Raw genomic sequence first — 25,541 nt, forward strand, 5'->3', positions numbered from 1 at the left:
GCAGACAGTGAAATACGCGATGGGTGCAACTGCACCCGTCGCACAGCTTCCACTCCGCCGGCTCGATTCCGAGCCGGCTTCATCGTGGAAGCCTCTTTCCCGCTGGGCTGGCGGGCGGCCTGAAGGCGGCCGCCCGCCAGCCCAGCGGGAAAGTCAGAATCACCGCCGCGGTCTTTCGACCGCGGAACGGTATTCTGGCGGCCCCCGACAGGCCGGCGGCGACCGCCGCCGGCCAATGTCGGAATGAGATCCTATATCCTTTTATTTTACATTCTAAGCAGCAGGTCACACAGTTCACCTTACGAAGTCCTGGGACTCTGCAGTTAGAAGGAAAAGTTTTTTTCAGAAAAACTGACTTTTGACCTCTGTGTCTGAACACAGAGCAAATGTAACATAAGAACAAGATTTAAAGGCATCTTTTATTGTCCCTCCACTTTTCAACTGAACAGAACATCATCTGTTCAGTGTCAACTCGCCAGAAGGGACGAGTAAGTATTGAGCTCGACCTGATCAAATAAGACTCGCCAATGTGAGTGGTCAAGGGGATTTTTCGAGCCCTGAAGGAGTTTTGGTTCGAAGAACCAACTCGTTGGGAAAAATAGGTTGTAAAAGGCAGGATTACATTGAGTGCTTCCAACTCACTGACATGTCCCACCAAACTACCAACTACTACATAAGGAGTGTTAAAGGTCAACAGCCACAACTTGCAACTGTGACGGTGCTTGAAGAGGGACCTCAGTCAGGAATGTTAGAGCCAAAGTAATGTACCCATGTGACATAACAAAAGGAGTGAGAGAAACATATTCATCATGTCATCGGAAAACATAGAATGATGAGTGATTTGAAAAGGGTGGTTGAACAGGAAGGCAGAGAAAGGCTGACAAGGCTGCTGGATATTTTGAGCTGGTCCTCACAACACAGCTGTGCGAGAGAAAGTGCTAACTCCAGATGTATGAAAAAAGGACCGAAGGATCCACTTTATTCTCAGCGCAACAGGTGGCAAACCTACTCCACCTTCTGGAGTACACCGTCTTGAAGGAATGACAGCAAACAGACACAATGACACCTGCCACTTTCACTGGCAGTTGGAAAGTACCTAAATTGCTCTGCTCAATCTGAAGGCATGAAAGTGGATAGTCTGGAGGCTAAGATACAGAGCTTGCCCTGAGTGGGAGATGGAGCAGAAGGCATAGGAAGAGTTGCAGGAGGTGTGCGTACCACAGACTTGTCAATCCAGCCCGACGAAGATACCTTGTGCCCGCTCTGGGCAAATCTTCCTCTGACCCCGAAGAATCAATTGAAATGCGTTCCCCAAAACTCCTTCCACAAGATACTGGATGGCACCAAACTTCAGGCTAAATGTCATGCTTTGAACGAATAACAAGTCCATCTGAAGAGTACCCCACTGGGCATACACGTCCAGAACTACCACTGGGTGGAGTTGCCACTCCTGGTCAGCAAGATGCTGCAGACTGAGGCAGTTTTCAAGGAACCTGCCAGATGGCTCGCTACCAGTCAAACTCCATGCCGGTGAGCCCAAGTAAAGTTTCAGGGCTTCCTGACTGAGAAGCTGCAACCCCACTCCCTCCATGGTTGCTGATATACCAGGTTGTATTGTAACATCAGGACCAACTGATTGGAAAGGAAAGTAAGTTCAAGCAGGCTGATGTGCAGAATCTGCTCTCCCTAAAACCAAGGCCTCCGGTCTCCCCACCCTATGCTGAAGGCAAAGTCATAAAAGTAACCAGATCCAGCGTGGGCAGGAACATCCCTGCATCAAGGATCTCCTCTAAACCTCACCAAGCTAGATCCCAGTGCAGTGTCCCAGGAGATTGTGATGGTGCCCGACAAGTATCCCCCATGCGCCAATCACTGCTGCAAAGGCACCACTGGAACGGCCTCATGAGCAGCATGTGTGCATCACCAGGAGGAGGCCACTAGTCAGAAGACCTAGCAGGCGTAAGAGCACCAGGATTGGAATCTGAGCCATTCATTATAACAAGAGAATCATGGATTGAGCATCCTGAATCCTTTGATTAGGCGGAAAGGCTTGAAGGGATGCTGTGTCCAACACTACCGCTAAGAACAGGAAGGACCGGCTATTATTATTCTGTTCACTGCCAGAGAGATGGAAGGCCTCTCCCAAGCAGATAAGACTGGATCTGAAAGGGCATCATTGAATGGTCAGTGGAGCTCTGGTGTCCAGGCATATGGCTTGAGAACCTGAGTAAGAATGTAGGATCTAGCCTCCAGAGAGGGAAAAGGACGCTACAATACCTGTCATCATTCTGACCACTGCAGGGTTACAAACCACCTTGAGAGGAGGCGGCCCTGAAGGGCTCAATATTCCACTTCTGTGGAAGTACCTTCTACATGTTAGTCGACACCGGTATTCCCCGGCAGTAATTGTGGGGGCTTACCTTGCTCATTTGTCTTTTGAGTGTCCAGAGGATCGGAACAGCTGTCAAATAGTCATGAATGGTTCCTCTGTAGCAGGGGTCTTCCAAATGGGGGGCGGGCCCCCTAGGGGGACCTCAAGTGATGCTAGGAGGGGAGCCAGGCTCTGGCCAAAAAAGCATTATGCAGATAACAGTGTTTTTGTTTTAAACAGAGAAGAATTTATTGCATTTTTAAAAACGTAACAGAACTTAACTGCAACATTTAAATAAGCCTAGACATACTTAAACACTGCCAGCGTATCAGAATAGTTGTGAAAAATTCTGAGGGGGCCCAATTTTCTTTTCGCTCCTAGGGGGGGCGAAGCATTAAAAAGTTTGAAAATGACTGTTGGGTGATCGCGTGTACGATCCTAAGCCCCTCTCTTGGATCTGTGAGGCACAGATCTGACATTGAGAGGGAGCTGTTCAGAGCTGAGAAGCGGTGGCTGTATGGCTGGCTAACGCTGCTGTTAGTAAAGAAAGCACAGTTCCTCAATTTGCTTTTATTTCTTCATTTATTTAGTTAACAAGATGTATGCATCCAAACCCTGGCAGATCACAGCAGCAATTGAGTCCACCTTACAATCTGTTTTCATCATTCTGAATTCAATTCCTAGTTGCCAAGCAACTACCCAAACATTCTCCATATATAATCTCTGAATATAACATATCTCCCTCCCTATAACAACATTTAAAAAATAAGTGATGCTGAAACGCCCCTGAAAGAAAAAAAACAATAAGCTAACTAACAAAAACCATATACATTAATTCAATAGGTAATAAAACTATATTTACTCCTACTTGCAGTTGCATCCTCTATACCGCTACATTACTCTGTGTAATAATCCCTTAGATACCCCGGCCTCTCGCCCGCTCTTTTGCCTACGTTCATTCTTTCTAACAATGTCTTATTCATTGTTTCTGACTTCCCATACTGGGTTTCCATCCACACTCTTACTTCCTGTTCATTACATCTAACCACGCTCGCCATATTCCACCTCCTACCATCTTCCAAGTCTACACTGTATCTCCTTCATCCAACCACGCGTTTGGGCTCCGACCACTAGGACAAACCCTTTTTTGTACCATGCATTAATCTGGTACGCATCCAGTCTCCAACCATTATCTTGCACTCCTTTACCTTACCTTTAATCTTTCCATCATACTTCCGTTGTATTCTTTCCACTCGACATAACAAACTTTTACCATCCACTCCCTTCCTACCTGCTCTACCCATCCAACCTGGTACAACCTTAGTAGACAGCTTCCTGCCTTTCAACAACATGAACGGCGTCTCCAACGTCAATGAATGTGGAGTTGTCCAATAATTCCACAAAAGATTCTTGATCTCTCTCTTCCAATCTAAACCATTTTGGAGTGACAGCTGAATATTTTCTTCAAGCACCCTATTGAAACTTTCCACCAAACCATTCTCTCTGGGATGTGCTATGGCAGATCTGACATGCTTAACACCACATCCTACTAAATACTCTTCACATTCGCACGAGGTGAACTGAGGACCGTCATCTGTCACCACCTCTTTAGGATAACCTTCCCTCCTCCATACCTCTTCACAGAATGCAATGATCATGGCTGTCTTGATGTCCGTCACTATGCTAACTTCCGGCCATTTGGAATGATAGTGCACCATAACAATCGCAAAATTCGTTCCACTTCCACCCAATTCAAATGGACCACACACATCCATTCCCTCCTTCTGCCACGGGTTAGACGGGAAAGGAACAGGAACAACTGGTGTTCCCTCACTCACATGCGTGTTGTCACTACGCGCACAACACAAACAATTTCTCACATACCTTTCAACATCCTTATCTATACCTGGCCACCAAAAATACTCTCTCGCTTTCCTCTTCAGGCCAGACATGCCATGTCCATAATGCAAAATTTCCAAAACATTCAGTCTCATTTCTTACGGTACAATCAATTTATCTCCTCTCATCATTTCATCCTGCACTGATAATTCTGACAACACATTCTTATAATTTACTACCAATCTGGCCTTCTCTCCTAAATCCAACCATTTCTTGTTCAAATTCTTTTTCAAAATCTGCATTTCATTATCTTCTTGCAATGCTATTTTCCATAATTCTTTACTTATGGCCTTTGTATTTTTGTACTGTAAGTCTGCCACCAACCATTCCTCATCTTCTTCAACAAACTTCACCTCAACTGGTAACTTCGATAAACAATCAGCATTTACATTTGCTACGCCGGGTACGTAAGTCACAGTAAATGTGTACTCCTGCAGTCTATACAACCATTTCGCAATCCTTGAAGATGCACGGCTGGCACCCTTTGTAGTGCACAAATCCACTAATGGTTTATGATCTGTGCGTAGCTCGAATCTTCTTCCTCATACATAGTTTCTAAACTACTGAATTCCTCACCAGCAAGCCAAGCTTTCTTTTCAATCACAGAACATGTCGCATTCGCTCCCTTCAAAGTTTGCGACTCAAATGCTATCACATGTCCCTTTATGAATTTGCATCAACACTGCCCCCAATCAATACATACTTGCATCAGTCTAAATTACAGTACGGTTTAAATTCGACCGCATCAACAACGCATTTTTTGAGCTTGAGAAAAGCTTGACACTCATTCGACCAAACATACTGCTGATTTTTCTTCATCAAAATGTGTAACGGTTGTGCCATATCTGCAAAACTTTTAACAAATTTGGCATAATTCTCCGCCAAACCTAGAAATCACCTCAACTGATCCTTATTCACCGGACTAGGTGCCTTTTCAATGGCCTCCATTAAAATTGCTTTAGGTTTTATGCCATCCCAAGATATTGTGTGACCTAAATATTCCACACTTTGACGTGCAAACTTACATTTGTTTACTTCGACCATCAAACCCGCTCCCTCCAAGATCTGGCACACCCTTTTCAATATACAGTTATGTTCATCCACATTTTCACCCCACACCAACACATCATCCTGAAAACATCTCACATGCTTAAGATCACTGTAGGAAGTTGGCTCTGTATATACTATCTCAAAGTGAGAGAGAGTGTACACAGAGTCCAAGGGTTCCCCTTAGAGGTTGATAGTGGAAAAATTAGATAATACTAATGCTCTATTTTGTGGTAGTGTGGTCGAGCAGTAGGCTTATCAGAGGGTAGTGTTAAGCATTTGTTGTACACACACAGGCAATAAATGAGGAACACACACTCAAAGACTTACTCCAGGCCAATAGTTTTTATATAGAAAAATATATTTTCTTAATTTATTTTAGAACCACAAGATTCAAGATTTGAAGTAAATACAGAAAATGCAAGGTACTCCACACAGGTAAGTAAAGAACTTTGAATTAGAGCAGTAACATACACAGGATAGGTTAAAATGGCAATGAGCAATTTTAAAAATGAACACACTGCAAAAATCAACAGTTCCTTGGGGAGGTAAGTAAGGTTAAGTTTGTGAGGTAAGTAAAGCACTTACAAGTTCAGTTTCCTGGCCATAGGCAGTCCACCGCTGGGGGTTCAAGGCAACCCCAAAGTCACAAACAGGCACACAAAACACACCTTCAGCGGCACAGGGGGCGGCCGGGTGCAATGTGCTTAGTAGGTGTTGGGTTTTCTGTAGAAATCAATAGAGGGACCTGGGGGTCACTCTAGCGATGCAGGCAGGGCACAGAGGGGCTTCTCAGGCCAGCCACCGACTGGGCTAGGCAGAGGTCACTCCTGCACTGGAGTTCAGTTCATTTTGGTCCTGGGGGCTGCGGGTGCAGTGCATGGTCCAGGTGTCGGGTACTTTGTTCCAGCCAGTCGCAGGGAGCCTCTGGATCCTCTCTGCAGGCGTCGCTGTGGGTGCGGGGGTCGTCTCAGCTTATTCACGAGTTCGCAGTCGCCTGGGAGTCCTCTCTGCAGTGTTGGTTCTCTGGAGCTCAAGCCGGGGGCGTCGGGTGCAGAGGGTGAAGTCTCACGCTTCCGGCGGGAAGAGTGAGTTCTTTAAAAGTTGCTTCTTAGTTGCAAAGATGTTGATGTTGGTGAACAGTGCCGCTGTTCTCGGGAGTTTCTTGGTCCTTTGGTTTCAGGGCAGTCCTCTGAGTCCTCAGAGGTCGCCAGCCCCTGTCGAATGCGTCGCTGTGCAGGTTCTTTGAGTCTGGAGACAGGCTGGTAGGGCTGGGGTCAAGTCAGTTGTCGTCTCCGTCGCCTCTGCAGGGCTTTCAGGTCAGCAGTCCTTCTTTGTGTAGGTAGCAGGAATCTGATTTCCTGGGTTCTGGGTTGCCCCTAAATATTGAATTTAGGGGTGTGTTTAGGTCAGGAGGGCAGTAGCCAATGGCTACTGTCCTCTGGAGGGTGGCTACACCCTCTTTGTGCCTCCTCCCTGAGGGGAGGGGGCCACATTCCTAATCCTATTGGGGGAATCCTACAATCTCAAGATGGAGGATTTCTAAAGGCAGGGGTCACCTCAGCTCAGGGCACCTTAGGGGCAGTCCTGACTGGTGGGTGATCCCTCCTTGTTTTTCTCATTATCTCCTCCAGCCTTGCCGCCAAAAGTGGGGCAGTGGCCGGAGGTGCGGGCATCTCCACTAGCTGGGATGCCATGGGGTGCTGTAACAAAAGGCATGAGCCTTTGAGGCTCATCACCAGGTGCTACAGTTCCGGCAGGGGGAGGTGAGAAACACCTCCACCCAGTACAGGCTTTGTTCCTGGCCACAGTGTGACAAAGGCACTCTCCCCATGTGGCCAGAAACTCGTCTGGTTGTGGCAGGCTGGCAGAAACTGGTCAGCCTAGCACTAGGAGTCGGATTGGTATTCAGGGGGCAGCTCTAAGATGCCCTCTGAGTACATTTTACAATAATTTCCACACTGGCATCAGTGTGCATTTATTGTGCTGAGAAGTTTGACACCAAACTTCCCAGATTTCAGTGTAGCCATTATGGAACTGTGGAGTTTGTGTTTAACAAACTCACAGACCATATACTCTTTATGGCTAAACTGCACTTACAATGTCTAAGGTTTTGCTTAGACACTGTAGAAGCATAGTGCTCATGCACATATGCCCTCACCTGTGGTATAGTGCACCCTGCCTTAGGGCTGTAAGGGTGACTTACCTATGCCACAGGCAGTGTGAGGTGGGCATGGAACTCTGAGGGGAGTGCCATGTTGACTTAGTCTTTTTCTCCCCACCAGCACACACAAGCTGTGAGGCAGTGTGCATGTGCTGAGTGAGGGGTCCCCAGAGTAGCATAGAACATGCCGCAGCCCTTAGAGACCTTCCCTGGCAACAGGGCCCTTGGTACCAGGGGTACCATTTACAAGGGACTTATCTGTGTGCCAGGGCTGTGCCAATTGTGGGAACAAAGGTACAGTTTGGGGAAAGAACACTGGTGCTGGGGCCTGGTTAGCAGGGTCCCAGCACACTTTCAATCATAACTGGCATCAACAAAAGGCAAATAGTCAGGCCGTAACCATGCCAAGGAGGCATTTACTTACAATCACCTAATAAATTCTGCATAACTCTCTGGAAAACTGCTGAAGAAGATGCCAAACCGAATGGCATACGCATAAATCGAAACGCTCCTTCTGGTGTGATAAAAGATGTCAAATGTTTAGATTCCGGGTGTAATAAAATTTGATGGTTGCAATTCATTTATATTGGGGGTGGGGTGCCTGTCCACCCATATGTTGTCATTCAAATCCCTCAAGTCCACACACATTCTAATCTTGCCATTCGGTTTATGAGCTAGAACTACTGGACTTAACCATTACGAAGATTCAATTTTCTCTATTACACCTAATCCCAGTAATCTTGTCAGTTCCTCTTTCAAGAAATCTTTCAACACCACAGGTACTTTCCTTACTTTATGTACTTTTGGTACCGCACCTTCCTTCAACACAATTTTATGCTGAATTTTTTTTTAAACAACCCAATTTATTATTGAATAAGGTAGGGAACTCTCATCTTTCTGCCTCCTTTTGCCCTACGGTCAAAACTTGTTCCTCATCATTGGGATCGAACAATATTTTTAACGCCTTTTGTTCCTTCCATCCTAACAAACAACCACCATTCTCCACTACATACACCAAACACTCGGTTTCTCTTTGTTTGAAAACCACTTTCCCACGGAAATAACCTATAATGGAAATTTTGTTGCCTCCATACCCCACCAATTCTACATCAGAATAGGATAAATCACACTGTCCTAACTTGAGCCATGTTATTTTATTAATGAGTGTATAAGGGGAACACGAATCTGCACACATATTCACCAACACCCCATTTAAGTTGATTTCACACTTCGGGGGTCTATACTGATCGTGCTCTAGTTTACAAATTTTGTTTTCCTGTATTTGCACACATGCGGAGATGTCATTAAGCATAAACACCTCTATAAAGTCGTCAACATCCCCATCCTCCTCGGAGGGATTTTGTTCCTGAACTTTATCGTGTATACAATTCACACTTCTTTTCTTGTACAAACTTTTCTTTTGGCTACATACTTTTGAGAAATGTCCCACTTTGTCACACAGAAAACACGTGGCATCCTTTGCAAGACAGTTCATTGAAAAAGCCAAATGTTTTGCACTTCCACATCTAAAACATTTTTTCTTCCCATCCTCTTTACTGCTTGTTTTGTGTTTCACAGCATTAACCGATTGTACCAACAAATCATCTGTATAATTTTTTCCTAACTCCTTAACATATCTCAATGCATCCTCTACCCTTTTTGCCACTGCTATAGCCTCATCTAAAGATGAATCCTTCAAGCTTAATAATTTTTCTTGAATACGCAGACTTTTCGCCGACTTTTCAGTTGATTCCTAATTATTTCCTCATGAAAATCTCTAAACTTGCATGTATTTGCTAGCGTTCGCAGGGCACTAACAAATCGATCAATTGACTCATGCGGCGCTTGTGCCCTCGAAAAAACAATTATGATGTTCCACTTACGACCAAAATGGTTTCCCAACGCCATCATTGCTTTAACGTACATATCCTCCTCATCGCCTTCTTCATCCAACCCACCAACAATATTCAAAAGGGCAATGTTTTCAAAACTTTCCTCCCTTCCACCCCTAAGTTATGCTTCAACAAAGCTAGCTTTCTTTTAGTTGTGAAAATAGCTCCACTCAATGCTTCTAAGTACTTTTCGAAAGCCTCTTGCCAATCCTCCCAAGACATACATGGTTCGCCCGGGACAGATAAAAATGTAGGTGGTGGTGCTATTGCCTGCATGGTATAATCCAAGTTATTTAATCCTCATGATTATTATATGGAAAATGTCACTTACCCAGTGTACATCTGTTCGTGGCATGAGTCGCTGCAGATTCACATGCTGTGCACAGTCCGCCGTCTGGTGTTGGGCTCGGAGTGTTACAAGTTGTTTTTCTTCGAAGAAGTCTTTTCGAGTCACGAGACCGAGGGACTCCTCCCATTTCGGTTCCATTGCGCATGGGCGTCGACTCCATCTTAGATTGTTTTCCCCGCAGAGGGTGAGGTAGGAGTTGTGTATTATAGTCATAGTGCCCATGCAATGGAATGAATACGTATGTACATAATAAACGTTAAAGTAATATATTTACAAATGTACAATTGTTTAAGATCTACTTCTAAACGGCTACAGGCTCCAGGGGAGGCGGGTGGGCGCATGTGAATCTGCAGCGACTCATGCCACGAACAGATGTACACTGGGTAAGTGACATTTTCCGTTCGATGGCATGTGTAGCTGCAGATACACATGCTGTGCATAGACTAGTAAGCAGTTATCTCCCCAAAAGCGGTGGTTCAGCCTGTAGGAGTTGAAGTAGTTTGAAATAATGTTCTTAGTACAGCCTGACCTACTGTGGCTTGTTGTGCCGTTAACACATCTACACAGTAGTGCTTGGTAAATGTATGAGGCGTAGACCATGTTGCTGCCTTACATATTTCGTTCATTGGAATATTTCCTAGAAAGGCCATGGTAGCTCCTTTCTTTCTGGTGGAGTGTGCATTTGGTGTAATAGGCAGTTCTCTTTTAGCTTTAAGATAGCAGGCTTGAATACACTTAACTATCCACCTGGCAATGCCTTGTTTTGAAATTGGATTTCCTGTATGAGGTTTTTGAAAGGCAATAAATAGTTGTTTTGTCTTCCTAATTTGTTTTGTTCTGTCAATGTAGTACATTAGTGCTCTTTTGATGTCTAATGTATGTAGTGCTCTTTCAGCTACCGAATCTGGCTGTGGGAAGAACACTGGTAATTCTACTGTTTGATTCAAGTGGAACAGTGAGATAACCTTTGGTAAGAATTTTGGATTTGTTCTTAGAACTACCTTATTGTTGTGTATTTGAATAAATGGTTCTTGTATGGTAATGAAAATGTCACTTACCCAGTGCACATCTGTTCGTGGCATCAGTCGCTGAAGATTCACATGTTGTGCATAGCCCGCCATCTGGTGTTGGGTCGGAGTGTTACAAGTTGTTTTTCTTCGAAGAAGGCTTTCGAGTCACGGGACCGAGTGACTCCTCCTTTTGTCTCCATTGCGCATGGGCGTCGACTCCATCTTCGATTGTTTTCCCCGCAGAAGGTGAGGTAGGAGTTGTGTTGTAGTAACAGTGCCCATGCAATGGAGTGACTAAGTATGTACCTATTTAAGGTTTAAATAATATATTTACAAATGTACAAAGCTTAAGCTAACTTCCGAACTGCTACAGGCTCCCGGGGAGGCGGGTGGGCACATGTGAATCTTCAGCGACTGATGCCACGAACAGATGTACACTGGGTAAGTGACATTTTCAGTTCGATGGCATGTGTAGCTGCAGATACACATGTTGTGCATAGACTAGTAAGCAGTTATCTCCCCAAAAGCGGTGGCTCAGCCTGTAGGAGTGGAAGTAGTTTGAAATAAGGTTCTTAACACGGCTTGACCTACTGTGGCTTGTTGTGCGGATAGCACGTCTACACAGTAGTGCTTGGTGAACGTGTGAGGCATAGACCATGAGGCTGCCTTACATATTTCGTGCATTGGAATATTTCCTAGAAAGGCCATGGTGGCACCTTTCTTTCTGGTTGAGTGTGCCCTTGGTGTAATGGGCAGCTGTCGTTTTGCTTTAAGGTAGCAGATTTGGATGCACTTAACTATCCATCTGGCTATACCTTGTTTTGATATTGGGTTTCCTGCATGAGGTTTCTGGAATGCAATAAATAGCTGTTTAGTTTTTCTGATGTTCTATGTTCTGTCAATGTAGTACATTAATGCTCTTTTGACATCTAATGTATGTAGTGCCCTCTCAGCTACGGAATCTGGCTGTGGGAAGAATACTGGTAGTTCTACCGTTTGATTTAGGTGGAATGGTGAAATAACCTTCGGTAAAAATTTAGGATTAGTCCTTAGGACTACCTTATTTTTGTGTAGTTGGATAAAAGGTTCTTGTATTGTAAACGCCTGAATTTCACTTACTCTTCTTAGAGATGTGATGGCGATGAGAAATGCAACTTTCCAGGTTAGGAATTGTAGTTCGCAAGAATGCATAGGTTCAAAGGGTGGACCCATGAGTCTTGTTAAGACGATGTTGAGGTTCCATGAAGGAACGGGTGGTGTCCTTGGTGGTATAATTCTTTTGAGGCCTTCCATAAACGCTTTAATGACAGGTATCCGAAATAGTGAAGTTGAATGGGTAATCTGCAGGTATGCAGATATTGCTGCGAGGTGTATTTTAATGGAAGAGAAGGCCAGGTTCGATTTTTGTAAGTGTAGTAAGTAGCCCACTACATCCTTTGGAGATGCGTGTAATGGTTGAATTTGATTCTGATGGCAGTAGCAAACAAACCTTTTCCATTTGCTTGCATAGCAGTGTCTAGTGGATGGTCTTCTAGCTTGCTTTATGACTTCCATACATTCTTGTGTGAGGTTTAAGTGTCCGAATTCTAGGATTTCAGGAGCCAGATTGCTAGATTCAGCGATGCTGGGTTTGGATGCCTGATCTGTTGTTTGTGTTGTGTTAACAGATCTGGCCTGTTGGGCAACTTGACGTGTGGTACTACTGATAGGTCTAGCAGTGTTGTGTACCAAGGTTGCCTTGCCCATGTTGGTGCTATCAGTATGAGTTTGAGTTTGTTTTGACTCAATTTGTTTACTAGATATGGAAGGAGAGGGAGAGGGGGAAAAGCGTACGCAAATATCCCTGACCAGTTCATCCATAGGGCATTGTCTTGAGACTGCCTGTGTGGGTATCTGGATGCGAAGTTTTGGCATTTTGCGTTCTCCTTTGTTTCAAATAAGTCTATTTGAGGTGTTCCCCAAAGTTTGAAGTAAGTGTTTAGAATTTGGGGGTGAATTTCCCATTCGTGTACCTGTTGGTGATCTCGAGAGAGATTGTCTGCAAGTTGATTCTGGATCCCTGGAATAAACTGTGCTATTAGGCGAACGTGGTTGTGAATTGCCCAGCGCCATATCTTTTGTGCTAGAAGGCTCAGCTGCGGTGAGTGTGTCCCCCCCTGTTTGTTTAGATAATACATTGTTGTCATGTTGTCTGTTTTGACAAGAATGTACTTGTGAGTTATGATTGGTTGGAATACTTTTAGTGCTTGAAAAACTGCTAGCAGTTCCAGGTGATTTATGTGCAGTTTTGTTTGATGTGCGTCCCATTGTCCTTGTATGCTGTGTTGATCGAGGTGTGCTCCCCACCCCGTCATGGAAGCATCTGTCGTTATTACGTATTGTGGCACTGGGTCTTGGAAAGGCCGCCCTTTGTTTAAATTTATACTGTTTCACCATAGAAGCGAGAGGTATGTTTGGCGGTCTATCAACACCAGATCTAGAAGGTGACCCTGTGCTTGTGACCATTGTGATGCTAGGCACTGTTGTAAGGGCCTCATGTGCAGTCTTGCGTTCGGGACAATGGCTATGCATGAGGACATCATGCCTAGGAGTTGTAAATCATTTTTGCTTGTATTCTTTGTGTTGGATACATGCGTTGTATGATCTTGTTGAAATTTTGAATTCTCTGTGGACTTGGAGTGGCTAATCCTTTTGTTGTGTCTATTATGGCTCCTAGGTATTGTTGTACTTTGCACGGCAGAATGTGTGATTTTGCATAGTTGATGGTGAAACCGAGTTTGTAGAGGGTTTGTATGACCTAATTTGTGTGGTGTGAGCACTTTGTCAGTGAGTTGGTCTTGATTAGCCAGTCGTCTAGATACGGGAATACGTGTATCTGCTGCCTTCTGATGTGTGCAGCCACTACTGCTAGACATTTTGTAAAGACTCTTGGCGCGGTTGTTAAACCAAACGGCAATACTTTGAATTGGTAATGTATTCCTTTGAATACAAACCTGAGGTATTTCCTGTGCGACTGATGTATGGGTATGTGGAAATACGCGTCTTTGAGATCTAAGGTTGTCATGTAGTCCTGTTGTTTTAGCAATGGTAACACCTCTCGTAGCGTGACCATGTGAAAGTGTTCTGATTTGATGTAGGTGTTAAGTGTTCTGAGGTCTAGGATTGGTGTCAGTGTTTTTTTACTTTTTTGGTATTAGGAAGTACAGTGAATAAACTCCTGTGTTTATTTGTGTTTCTGGTACTAGTTCTATTGCGTTCTTTTGCAATAATGCTTGAACTTCTGTTTCCAGAAGGTCTGAATGTTGTTTTGATAAATTCTGTGCTTTTGGTGGTATGTTTGGAGGGATTTGTAGAAATTCTATGCAATAACCATGTTGGATAATTGCTAAGACCCAAGTGTCTGTAGTTATTTCCTCCCATGCTTGGTAATACTGACCTATTCTTCCCCCCACTGGTGTTGTGTGGAGGGGATGAGTGACATGTGAGTCACTGCTTGGTTGTAGGGGTTTTGGGGCTTTGAAATTTTCCCCTATTCCTAGGGAATTGTCCTCTGTATTGGCCCCGAAAGCCTCCCCTTTGGTACTGTCCCTGGTAGCTGGACGGTGTTGTCGGTGAGGTGCTGGCTTGTGTGGCCTGACCCCGAAACCCCCCTCTAAAGGTTGTCTTGCAGAAGGTGCTGTAAGTGCCTCTGCTCTGCGGGGAGTAGAGTGCGCCCATGGCTTTAGCAGTGTCAGTGTCCTTTTTCAGTTTCTCAATTGCCGTGTGTAGGAAAGTACCATCTTGCCTGGCATGTTACCCCCATTTTTCACTGTATATATGTTGTTTTAGTTGCATGTGTCACTGGGACCCTGGTAACCCAGGGCCCCAGTGCTCATAAGTGTGCCTGAATGTGTTACCTGTGTAGTGACTAACTGTCTCACTGAGGCTCTGCTAATCAGAACCTCAGTGGTTATGCTCTCTCATTTCTTTCAAATTGTCACTAACAGGCTAGTGACCATTTTTACCAATTTACATTGGCTTACTGGAACACCCTTATAATTCCCTAGTATATGGTACTGAGGTACCCAGGGTATTGGGGTTCCAGGAGATCCCTATGGGCTGCAGCATTTCTTTTGCCACCCATAGGGAGCTCTGACAATTCTTACACAGGCCTGCCACTGCAGCCTGAGTGAAATAACGTCCACGTTATTTCACAGCCATTTTACACTGCACTTAAGTAACTTATAAGTCACCTATATGTCTAACCTTTACCTGGTAAAGGTTAGGTGCAAAGTTACTTAGTGTGAGGGCACCCTGGCACTAGCCAAGGTGCCCCCACATTGTTCAGAGCCAATTCCCTGAACTTTGTGAGTGCGGGGACACCATTACACGCGTGCACTACATATAGGTCACTACCTATATGTAGCTTCACAATGGTAACTCCGACTATGGCCATGTAACATGTCTATAATCATGGAATTGCCCCCTCTATGCCATCCTGGCATAGTTGGCAAAATCCCATGATCCCAGTGGCCTGTAGCACAGACCCTGGTACTGCCAAACTGCCCTTCCTGGGGTTTCACTGCAGCTGCTGCTGCTGCCAACCCCTCAGACAGGCATCTGCCCTCCTGGGGTCCAGCCAGGCCTGGCCCAGGATGGCAGAACAAAGAACTTCCTCTGAGAGAGGGTGTGACACCCTCTCCCTTTGGAAAATGGTGTGAAGGCAGGAGAGGAGTAGCCTCCCCCAGCCTCTGGAAATGCTTTCTTGGGCACAGATGTGCCCAATTCTGCATAAGCCAGTCTACACCAGTTCAGGGGACCCCTTAGCCCTGCTCTGGCGCGAAACTGGACAAAGGAAAGGGGAGTGACCACTCCCCTGACCTGCACCTCCCCTGGGAGGTGTCCAGAGCTCCTCCAGTGTGCTCCAGACCTCTGCCATCTTGGAAACAGAGGTGCTGCTGGCACACTGGACTGCTCTGAGTGGCCAGTGCCACCAGGTGACGTCAGAGACTCCTGCTGATAGGCTCCTTCAGGTGTTAGTAGCCTATCCTCTCTCCTAGGTAGCCAAACCCTCTTTTCTGGCTATTTAGGGTCTCTGTCTCTGGGGAAACTTTAGATAACGAATGCAAGAGCTCATCCGAGTTCCTCTGCATCTCTCTCTTCACCTTCTGCCAAGGAATCGACTGCTGACCGCGCTGGAAGCCTGCACACCTGCAACATAGTAGCAAAGACAACTACTGCAACTCTGTAACGCTGATCCTGCCGCCTTCTCGACTGTTTTCCTGCTTGTGCATGCTGTGGGGGTAGTCTGCCTCCTCTCTGCACCAGAAGCTCCGAAGAAATCTTCCGTGGGTCGACGGAATCTTCCCCATGCAACCGCAGGCACCAAAAAGCTGCATTACCGGTCCCTTGGGTCTCCTCTCAGCACGACGAGCGAGGTCCCTCGAATCCAGCAACTCTGTCCAAGTGGCCCCCACAGTCCAGTGACTCTTCAGTCCAAGTTTGGTGGAGGTAAGTCCTTGCCTCACCTCGCTAGACTGCCTTGCTGGGAACCGCGACTTTTGCAGCTACTCCGGCCTCCGTGCACTTCCGGCGGAAATCCTTTGTGCACAGTCCAGCCTGGGTCCACGGCACTCTAACCTGCATTGCACGACCTCCTAAGTTGTTCTCCGGCGACGTGGGACTTCTTTGTGCGACTTCGGGTGAGCACCGTTTCACGCATCCTCGTAGTGCCTGTTTCTGGCACTTCTCCGGGTGCTACCTGCTGCTGAGAGGGCTCCTGGTCTTGCTCGCCGTCCACTCTCTCTCCTGGTCCAATTTGCGACCTCCTGGTCCCTCCAGGGCCACAGCAGCGTCCAAAAACGCTAACCGCACGATTTGCAGCTAGCAAGGCTTGTTGGCGTTCTTTCGGCGGGAAAACACTTCTGCACGACTCTCCACGGCGAGAGGGATCCGTCCACCAAAGGGGAAGTCTCTAGCCCTTTTCGTTCCTGCAGAAACCGCAGCTTCTTCTGTCCAGTAGAAGCTTCTTTGCACCCGCAGCTGGCATTTCCTGGGCATCTGCCCATCTCCGACTTGCTTGTGACTTTTGGACTTGGTCCCCTTGTTTCACAGGTACCCCAGATTGGAAATCCACAGTTGTTGCATTGTTGGTTTGTGTCTTTCCTGCATTATTCCTCTAACACAACTTCTTTGTCCTTAGGGGAACTTTAGTGCACTTTGCACTCACTTTTCAGGGTCTTGGGGAGGGTTATTTTTCTAACTCTCACTATTTTCTAATAGTCCCAGCGACCCTCTACAAGGTCACATAGGTTTGGGGTCCATTCGTGGTTCGCATTCCACTTTTGGAGTATATGGTTTGTGTTGCCCCTATCCCTATGTTTCCCCATTGCATCATATTGTAACTATACATTGTTTGCACTGTTTTCTAAGACTATACAGCATATTTTTGCTATTGTGTATATATATCTTGTGTATATTTCCTATCCTCTCACTGAGGGTACACTCTAAGATACTTTGGCATATTGTCATAAAAATAAAGTACCTTTATTTTTAGTTTAACTTGTGTATTGTGTTTTCTTATGATATTGTGCATATGACACTAAGTGGTACTGTAGTAGCTTCACACGTCTCCTAGTTCAGCCTAAGCTGCTCTGCTAAGCTACCATTATCTATCAGCCTAAGCTGCTAGACACCCTATACACTAATAAGGGATAACTGGGCCTGGTGCAAGGTGCAAGTACCCCTTGGTACTCACTACAAGCCAGTCCAGCCTCCTACACCGTGTCCACCTCTGGTCCGAACAGTTGTTTCTCATTGAATGGCATATTGAGCACTGCCTGCTGTATCTCTGGTTTAAAACCAGACGTTCGTAGCCATGCGTACCTTCTTATAGTCACAGATGTGTTAATTGTTCTTGCAGCTGTGTCCGCTGCATCCATAGAGGAGCGTATCGGATTATTAGATATGTTCTGTCCTTCCTCAACCACCTGCTTCGCCCTCTTTTGCAGTTCCTTGGGTAGATGCTCAATGAGGTGTTGCATCTCGTCCCAATGGGCTCTGTCATAGCGCGCAAGTAGTGCTTGGGAGTTAGCGATGCGCCACTGGTTTGCAGCCTGTACTGCGACTCTCTTTCCGGCTGCATCGAACTTGCGGCTCTCTTTATCTGGGGGTGGTGCATCCCCAGATGTGTGGGAGTTGGCTCTCTTGCGAGCTGCTCCTACTACGACGGAATCTGGTGGCAGCTGAGTGGTGATGAAAGCAGGGTCTGTGGGAGGTGCTTTATATTTCTTTTCCACCCTTGGTGTTATTGCCCTACTCTTGACCGGCTCCTTGAAGATTTCCTTTGCGTGCCGAAGCATTCCTGGGAGCATAGGCAAGCTTTGGTAGGAGCTGTGGGTGGAGGAGAGGGTGTTGAATAAGAAGTAATCCTCAACTGGTTCTGAGTGGAGGTTTACGTTGTGGAACTCTGCCTCTCTAGCCACCACTTGTGAATAAGCCGTGCTGTCTTCTGGTGGTGAGGGCTTTGTGGGATACGCCTCAGGACTGTTGTCCGACACTGGGGCGTCGTATAAGTCCCAAGCGTCTTGGTCCTGGTCACCTTGGCTCGCGGTGGTGTGAGCCGGGGAATGTGATGGAGTTTGTGCTGGTGAAACGTTAGTTACAGGTGGAGGAGAGGGTGGCGGAGTTACCTTTTTCACCATTTTTGCTTGTGGTGCTTGGTCTGTTTGAAACTCCAGTCTCCTTTTTCTCCTAATTGGGGGAAGGGTGCTTATTTTCCCTGTTCCTTCCTGTATGAAAATACGTTTCTGCGTATGGTCCACTTCGGTGGATTGCAACTCTTCCTGAAATCTATGCTTTCGCATCTGAGAGGACAGTGATTGCTCGTCTGAATAGGAACCGGTAACTGGGTCGGTTGCGGCTCGTTTTGGCACCGAAACCCTGTCTGTACTCTTTTTCGGCTCCGAGGTGACTTTTTTCTTTTTTGGAGTCGAAACCTCTCGGCGTCGATCTTCCTCGGTGCCACTGTCTCGGCGTCGAAGATGGAGTCGACGCCCATGCGCAATGGAGACAAAGAGGAGGAGTCCCTCGGTCCCGTGACTCGAAAGACTTCTTCGAAGAAAAACAACTTGTAACACTCCGACCCAACACCAGATGGCGGGCTATGCACAACATGTGTATCTACAGCGACAGATGCCATCGAACATACAGTTACTGATATATCACATAAAGAGCCAGCTTCCTACACAAGTCCACAATCTCTCAAATTAGTTTCATGTCACACCACACCTCGAGGAACTCCAATGGCTCCCAATACATAAGCATGCACAATTCAAGCTCTTCACACAAAAACAAAAGCATTAAATAGAACCCAGCGCTTCTTACCTATGTTAAGTTCCATCAACCATTCAGGCACCTCCGCTCAGCCGAACTCTAAGTAGCACACATCCCACACACACAAAAGCAGATCATGAGGTTGTGCATTCTTACACAGAACTCCTTAAATGTGGTACGACCTCCTACTCCACATCAGAACCTCCCCCTCTCTTCTTGAGTGCCAGAAGTAGCTGAAGACCTGGCTCTTATCTTAAGTCCGTAGAAGCCGGCCTCACGCACCTTCCAAAGCACCAGGACACTCTCACGGGGGATTGTTCACAATAAAATACTCCTATCATCACATTGTGTACATGAAGCTTGAAGCTGTTAGCTCTAAAATCGGTTGTCAAACACTGTGTTCCTAAGAAGTGGAAGAGTACACGAACACCGTAATTCAAAGGCTGAGAGAGATACGAAAAACGAATTCACAACAGATAAATAACACAGCTGATACGAAAGAACAAGGCAACACAAAAGAATGACCTGATTTGGGACCACTCCCTTGAAATTTGTGCTCTCCATCTTTCTGAAGCTTCAGGGAAAGTTGGAAAATGCCTCATCGGACAGGGACTCCATGTGCTAACAAGTAATCTTCAAGGCCAAGGTGTAACGAGAATTGTTATTGAGATCAGAAATTTCCAACTACTAGCTGTTACTTGATTTGTCAATTCCTTGATACGGGATGAGTTGTTGCACTCATGTGTACGGCACTTACTTGAGGGTTTCCTTTAACTATAGAAATAATAGTTTAAAAACTAGTCCTGTTTCAAGGCTGCCTATTTTTGTCCTGCTGCTTGCGCTCTCCTAAGCGTCTCAGCTGCAACCTCCATCTGAATTATGAAGAGAAGATATGCCTTGGTGCAGTCCAGCACCATAAAGCCTACTTTGTTCGCTCGTGACGCAGATCCAGAGGTCCCCCTAGAGGCCCCCTCTGTGGGCTTCCAGGCACAGTGAATTAGGCATAAACAGCTCCCTAGGCAGGACTGTGTGAACCTGGGCCCAAGACTACTAACGCTACCAAACATGAACTCCTTACCTGCCTCTTTGTTCTCATTTGCAGTTAAGCTGCTTGGCAAGACATTGCACTTCCCTGGTTCACTTGCCCTTCAGACCTGTCTTACATGCACATTTTCTACAGGTTTTGAGTAGTTTTTCTAACTTAAAGACTGTAGCTAGCACAGATGTTGCAGGGACTTCCCTCTCCACTTACAGCAACAAACCAAAATTACATGCTGACACCTTTTCACACCGGAACAAGTCTCTAGACACATATACTCCCCCTCCTTTTTAAATCAGCTTCTTGATTCAGTCTCTTCTGTGGAGCAGATACATTTAACTAGGTAACTATGATCCACCACTAGAATTCACTATGAGACTGAGCGGTTGACCTTCACTGAACTGCAGAAAAAACTGCAGAGTCATTCAATCTTTCTCCCAGTCCCAATTCGTCACACTCCACCTTGCTCCCTTCCTGGGCTACAATCCGAGTACAGACCTGAACTGGAAAGTCCAGCACTGGAAGAAACAGAGGGTATGGGGAGAACATGGTAAGCTACAAGACTACCGTCTGCTCCTAAATGCAAAGCAGACGAGACGAGTCAAAAGGGTGTGTGCAGTTAGGACTCCGGTCTGCCAACTCCACAGTCAACTCATGAATTGAGTCACTGCAGATAACGCATGCACGTGGAGTGGCCTGATGAACAAGGGGACCTTATGCAACTCTGAAGCCTCTGAAACCCCAGATAAGACAACAGCACCCATCCCTGAACCATGCAAATAGGGACCTGAGATGTTTCAGAAGCCGCACCCAGTACAACTCTAAACTTATCAAGTAACAGCAAAGAAGGTAATATATTTACTTTCAAATTTGCGGCTGTCATACTGGAAGGCGTTGAACGAGTCCGAGTGGCTGTCGGAGCTGACCAGGTCACTGCTACCTGCACTAGCAGGAGATGTCCATTCGGAGGGCACACCGGGGTCATCTGCTGGGCGGGTCCCGATCGGCTTGTTCAGTATGTCAGGCAGGTCCCTGGGGACTTCCAGGCTGCCTGGACTGCTTCCTCTCCTGGTTAAAATCTATGGACAAAAGAGGACAAGGAAGGACTTGCAAAAGCAGCTGGTCAGGTGAAGCTCATTTCAATGTGACAAAAATGGTTTGCCTTGGAACCCAATCAAAGAGAAGCCTGAAATAATCCTAGGAGGCAAACTGAGGAAGGTAATTCCCTGTCCACAAGGGGATGGCTGGAGGAAGAGCAGAGGCGACCTCTGGGCCCAGCCGGTAGAGTACTTACTGGGGCAGTGCCGGAGCGCAGCCTCTCCTGTATAAATTCATCCATGAGGTCAGGCACATTGGAAGTACTGCTGCCCATTTCACCCGCACCATGGGATAGACCTTCTTTATTGGCTACAATCAAATCAGAAACAACATTTAAAGCACACGTTTGGTTCAAAAACACATTGAATTAAAATATTTTAAAAATGCAAATGTGGGATCTCCACTGAGCCAATCTCCTCGCTATGCATGCAGCTAAGGATGAATGCTGAGGCAAAAAAAATTAGTGCTAGGAATTAATCAATTTGATAGCTGGGGACACAGGATTAAAATAGGTTAATTTTGTTTAGTCTGCATTCCAGCACCAAGATCTGCAAAGGGGTCTGAGGGAACGATGGGAGCCAACACTTCCCTTGCTCTACCTTTTCCAATTATAGAGCAACAAAAGGTTTTATACTGACTCAGTGGAAACCTCAAAAGTGTCACGTCTTCTCGGAGCACTTCAGCTGTGCAGTGGGAACGGAATGAGGGCTGATAATCTTATGCGTACCACAGACTACCTCTGCCCTCTGCTTCTGTACCAACTGGATACAAAGGACAAATACCTGCTACTACCGACCATTCCGTGCACTCTCCTGCCCATCCCAAAAAGCACACGATGGAGTGTTTGACTGTTCATTATTGGCTATCGTAGGCCCAGGACATGTGGTCGCTGGTGCTGCACCTCACACGCCTCCTTCACCGCACACGACACAAGACAGTTACTCTACGCTAGGCATCAATCTTGCGCCCAGGCTGACAAACTCTTTTGAATTGATCATTGGTTTGGCCCAGTCTCCCTGCCACAGCCTACACCTTGTATCCATTGGTCTGTGGCATCCTCCTCCTTGGATACAAAGCCACAATGCCCATTACGTACAGTTACACCACCAGTGTCTAGACATTTCCACATTACTCTGAAGCATGCAACAACGTCTCATCCAATGACGTAAGGAAGTCCCAGGTTTAACTAAGGTCGGTCAGACTAAGAGCCAACCAAAAGTGAAGCCCCTAGATCCAAGTAAACACAAGGGAATGAGCATCCAACATTCACTGCAGAGCAGCCAACGCTCAGGGAAAGCCTGCAGTCCGTGGGCTGTGTTCAGAGCCCCTCCAAGATATCAGAGACTCACTGACAGAGTACACATCTTCTGATCTCAACAGCTTTATACAGAACCCTTCAAGGATAGCATGGAACCAGCGACACAGAATCAGCACACGAGAGAGGGCACGACGCATCAGCTTTGCTTTCATATGATCTCATACAGGCTGGTAGACTCCCGGCTGCATGGATGCTGGAAGTGTTCTTCTGGAAAGACAGACCTGAATTGAGGTCACACACCAGGAACTCAGGGTCGTCAATGGAGGGAACAAGTGTAAAATGTGATTGGCCACTTCCAAACGTGGGAGCAGGTTTTAGAGGAGTAGTTAAGGCCACTCTGGCATCTGAGTTTTTTAGAAAAATCATACCTGACGAAGAGAAACCAGAGTTGTCAGAATCAACAAAAGGATTAGAAGGGAAATTGCTTGAAGAAAAGGAGAGGAGGAAAACACTCCCTTCTCCCCCGAAGAAATGTGTCCTCCATGAAGCGTTTTCCTCATCCATGAGCCATGCCAGCTAGCAGGTGAAAGGGCAGAAATTTCAACATTTGGGTAACTGTCTGCCACCTGTCTGTGAATAGAGCATTATTGCGGTGCTGAGCATAGCATACCTGTCTATCTAATGACTGTTGTCGCTAACCACGCGTGTCGTTCATAGGGCACCTTATTTTCAATTGACCTAGACTAGCACTGAGGGCACAACAGCGTTGCTTGAGGTCCAATCTGTTTTCTGGAGTGGAATACAGTATTAGTGCATTACAGCATTATTGGACATTAGTGTAAGTCAGCGTCCTCTGTCATTGTAAAACAGGGAGTGTGTAATACACATGCCTCACAGACAACCTGTAGCAGCAATCCATTCCAACTCTGGAATCGGAGCAGACACCGCCAAGTACAGGGCTGGGGAGTAGAACTCCCTGGAACACTCTGGTTACTGCGGGGAAAAAACTTATTTCAGCCCTGGGGAAGACAAGGTAGTTTTACCTTTCTAGGAGTAAGTCAGATCGTCTTCCCAGGGCTGGGGACGGTGACCTGAATATGAAAACTGGAGAACAGGCTTGAGGGAGATAATACTTGGAGGCAGAAATGGTACTTAACACCGCAGCTTGTGCTCTACTCCAAGCTCTTCTATGTAAGGATGAAATCCACCGCCTCGTATGGGCTCAGGTCACCCTGACGCTGACTGCCAGCCAGGTGCTTCTGGGGTGACCCTGTACAATGGAAGCTCACACAGAGCTGGACGACTGAGCGCAAATGCGGGGACCAGAAACCATGCAAATCAGCGGCTGCAAGCAGACAGCTACAACGCACAAGGCTAATGACTGAAACGCGTCAGCATAAGCGGCCCATGCCTAAGAACAAAGAACAAGGCTCAAACAGCACAGGATTCAAAACGATCAAAAGGTTAATCAAACAATTAAATCTTGGAAGCATGAATCCTTACTGTTTGGTGGCAAAAAAAAGGTCTTGCGAGGGTGTAAAATCCAACAGGGAAGGGGCCATGTCTCGTATGCAGAAGAGTTAGCCAAGGCACAGAAGTAACCGCTGCAGAAGTAGTTACTAGTCCCATCAAGATAATAATGGTGAAAGAACTAGGTTGCAACAACATAATGGTTGCATTCTGCCAAAAAAACTCATCCACAGCCACAGTTTTTGTGCCGGGTAAGAGGGCCAGCAGGCGCTAGCTCCATGTGACCATCATGGCACTGCACAGATCACCCCAAGCGGACAGCACCAAGCTTTAGCGTCCTTATCACATGAACAGCTAGTTTGTGATAAGATTTCTGGGTGCAGCATGGACTGGAGAATACAGACTCCCATTTCACGCAACAGTTTCCAAAAGCAACTGCTAAACTGTGCCTCATGTATAGCACCTAGTCACAACTTTAAACCATGACCACGAGGGGCTAGAAAGAATGAGGACAACCACAACCAGCAAACAGGGCACTCTCCCAAGACCACGACTGAAATAGCAGAACTCTTCCTTCTCTCTGAAGAAGAGTTTTTGCAGGCCATCACACAGACAGGGATTCATCTGGGCAGGTCTCACCACGCTCAGAGTCCAGGATTGCACCACAGTGCTCTTCACCTTCTTCTATGTTCCGGTCCCTTCTAATCCGCTGAGAGCCAAGGAGCTCCAGGCTCCTGTCCACGCGAGAACATCCACAAGGGCTTCTGTTACCTGTATGACGGCCTACTTTCTTTTTCCACTGCAATCAAGTCAAACAAGGTCTCTTGCTTGAATAACAGATTTGTTCCTTTACTAAACATCTTCCTTGATATAATTAGTTTCAAATATTAATCTGATCCTGTGGGAGACCTCGGCTTAATCCTTCTAGGTGAAAACTTGATGCCTGTGAGATTTGTATCTGTACATTTTGTGAACAATGTGCTTTCAACTGAGTGCCTGCATAAATAAATGAGGAATTATGTTTTCTTCATTTCACACATTAAGTAAATGATGTTGTGGCTACTGTTCACAGCCTTAATTCAATCCAGCTGCAGGTCTTCAGGTCTTGACCACACAAGAAACGTGTCATCTATGTACCTCATCCACATTTTAAGGATTCTACGTGTTTGCAAATCTTCAAAAGGATTGGGTAGTGTCATAATTTTAGATGGAATATTTGTACAAGTTGTTGTAGAGACTGAAGATATTGGTGTTCCCAAAGTTTGTAAAGACAATTATATGGTCTATTGGAAACACTTAATACAGAATGATGTATATAGTAGTTGTATTACGAATACTTAATTAGCACTGATCATCCCTTTTCAAAGTGAGTCACTGTACTCTCTATGCCCTTTTATGAAGGACAGATGTGTGCAGACTCATAACATCCATTCAGTAAAACGCCAGAGTTTGAACCTGAGGATCTAACATTCAAATGTTCATTCATTTAACAAAGGCTCTACCAAAAATATTCCAATAATGCCCGGCACGATGCGCTGAAAAGGAGATTTCACCGGTGTTGAACTTTTCATCCTTGGCGTGGTCTCCCTTAACTTTTTGCCTCTGTTTCCCAGGTTGTTCACTCGGTTTTG

At 46.0% G+C, this 25,541-nt stretch overlaps 1 protein-coding gene across 7 annotated transcripts in view; it reads right to left on the reverse strand.

Annotated features, from left to right (window-relative positions):
* Nucleotides 1–25,541, reverse strand: part of RALGAPA1 (Ral GTPase activating protein catalytic subunit alpha 1) — a 623,631-nt gene that overhangs the window by 379,719 nt on the left and 218,371 nt on the right. For all 7 annotated transcript variants that reach the window (XM_069209127.1, XM_069209123.1, XM_069209128.1 and 4 more), the window contains 2 exons: nucleotides 21,379–21,491; nucleotides 20,947–21,163 (listed from right to left, as the gene is read on the reverse strand). In XM_069209127.1, the coding sequence (XP_069065228.1) occupies nucleotides 20,947–21,163; nucleotides 21,379–21,491 (330 nt within the window). The remainder of the gene's footprint in view (nucleotides 1–20,946; nucleotides 21,164–21,378; nucleotides 21,492–25,541) is intronic.

The sequence above is a fragment of the Pleurodeles waltl genome, chromosome 9 (assembly GCF_031143425.1).
Source record: "Pleurodeles waltl isolate 20211129_DDA chromosome 9, aPleWal1.hap1.20221129, whole genome shotgun sequence".
NCBI lineage: Eukaryota > Metazoa > Chordata > Amphibia > Caudata > Salamandridae > Pleurodeles > Pleurodeles waltl.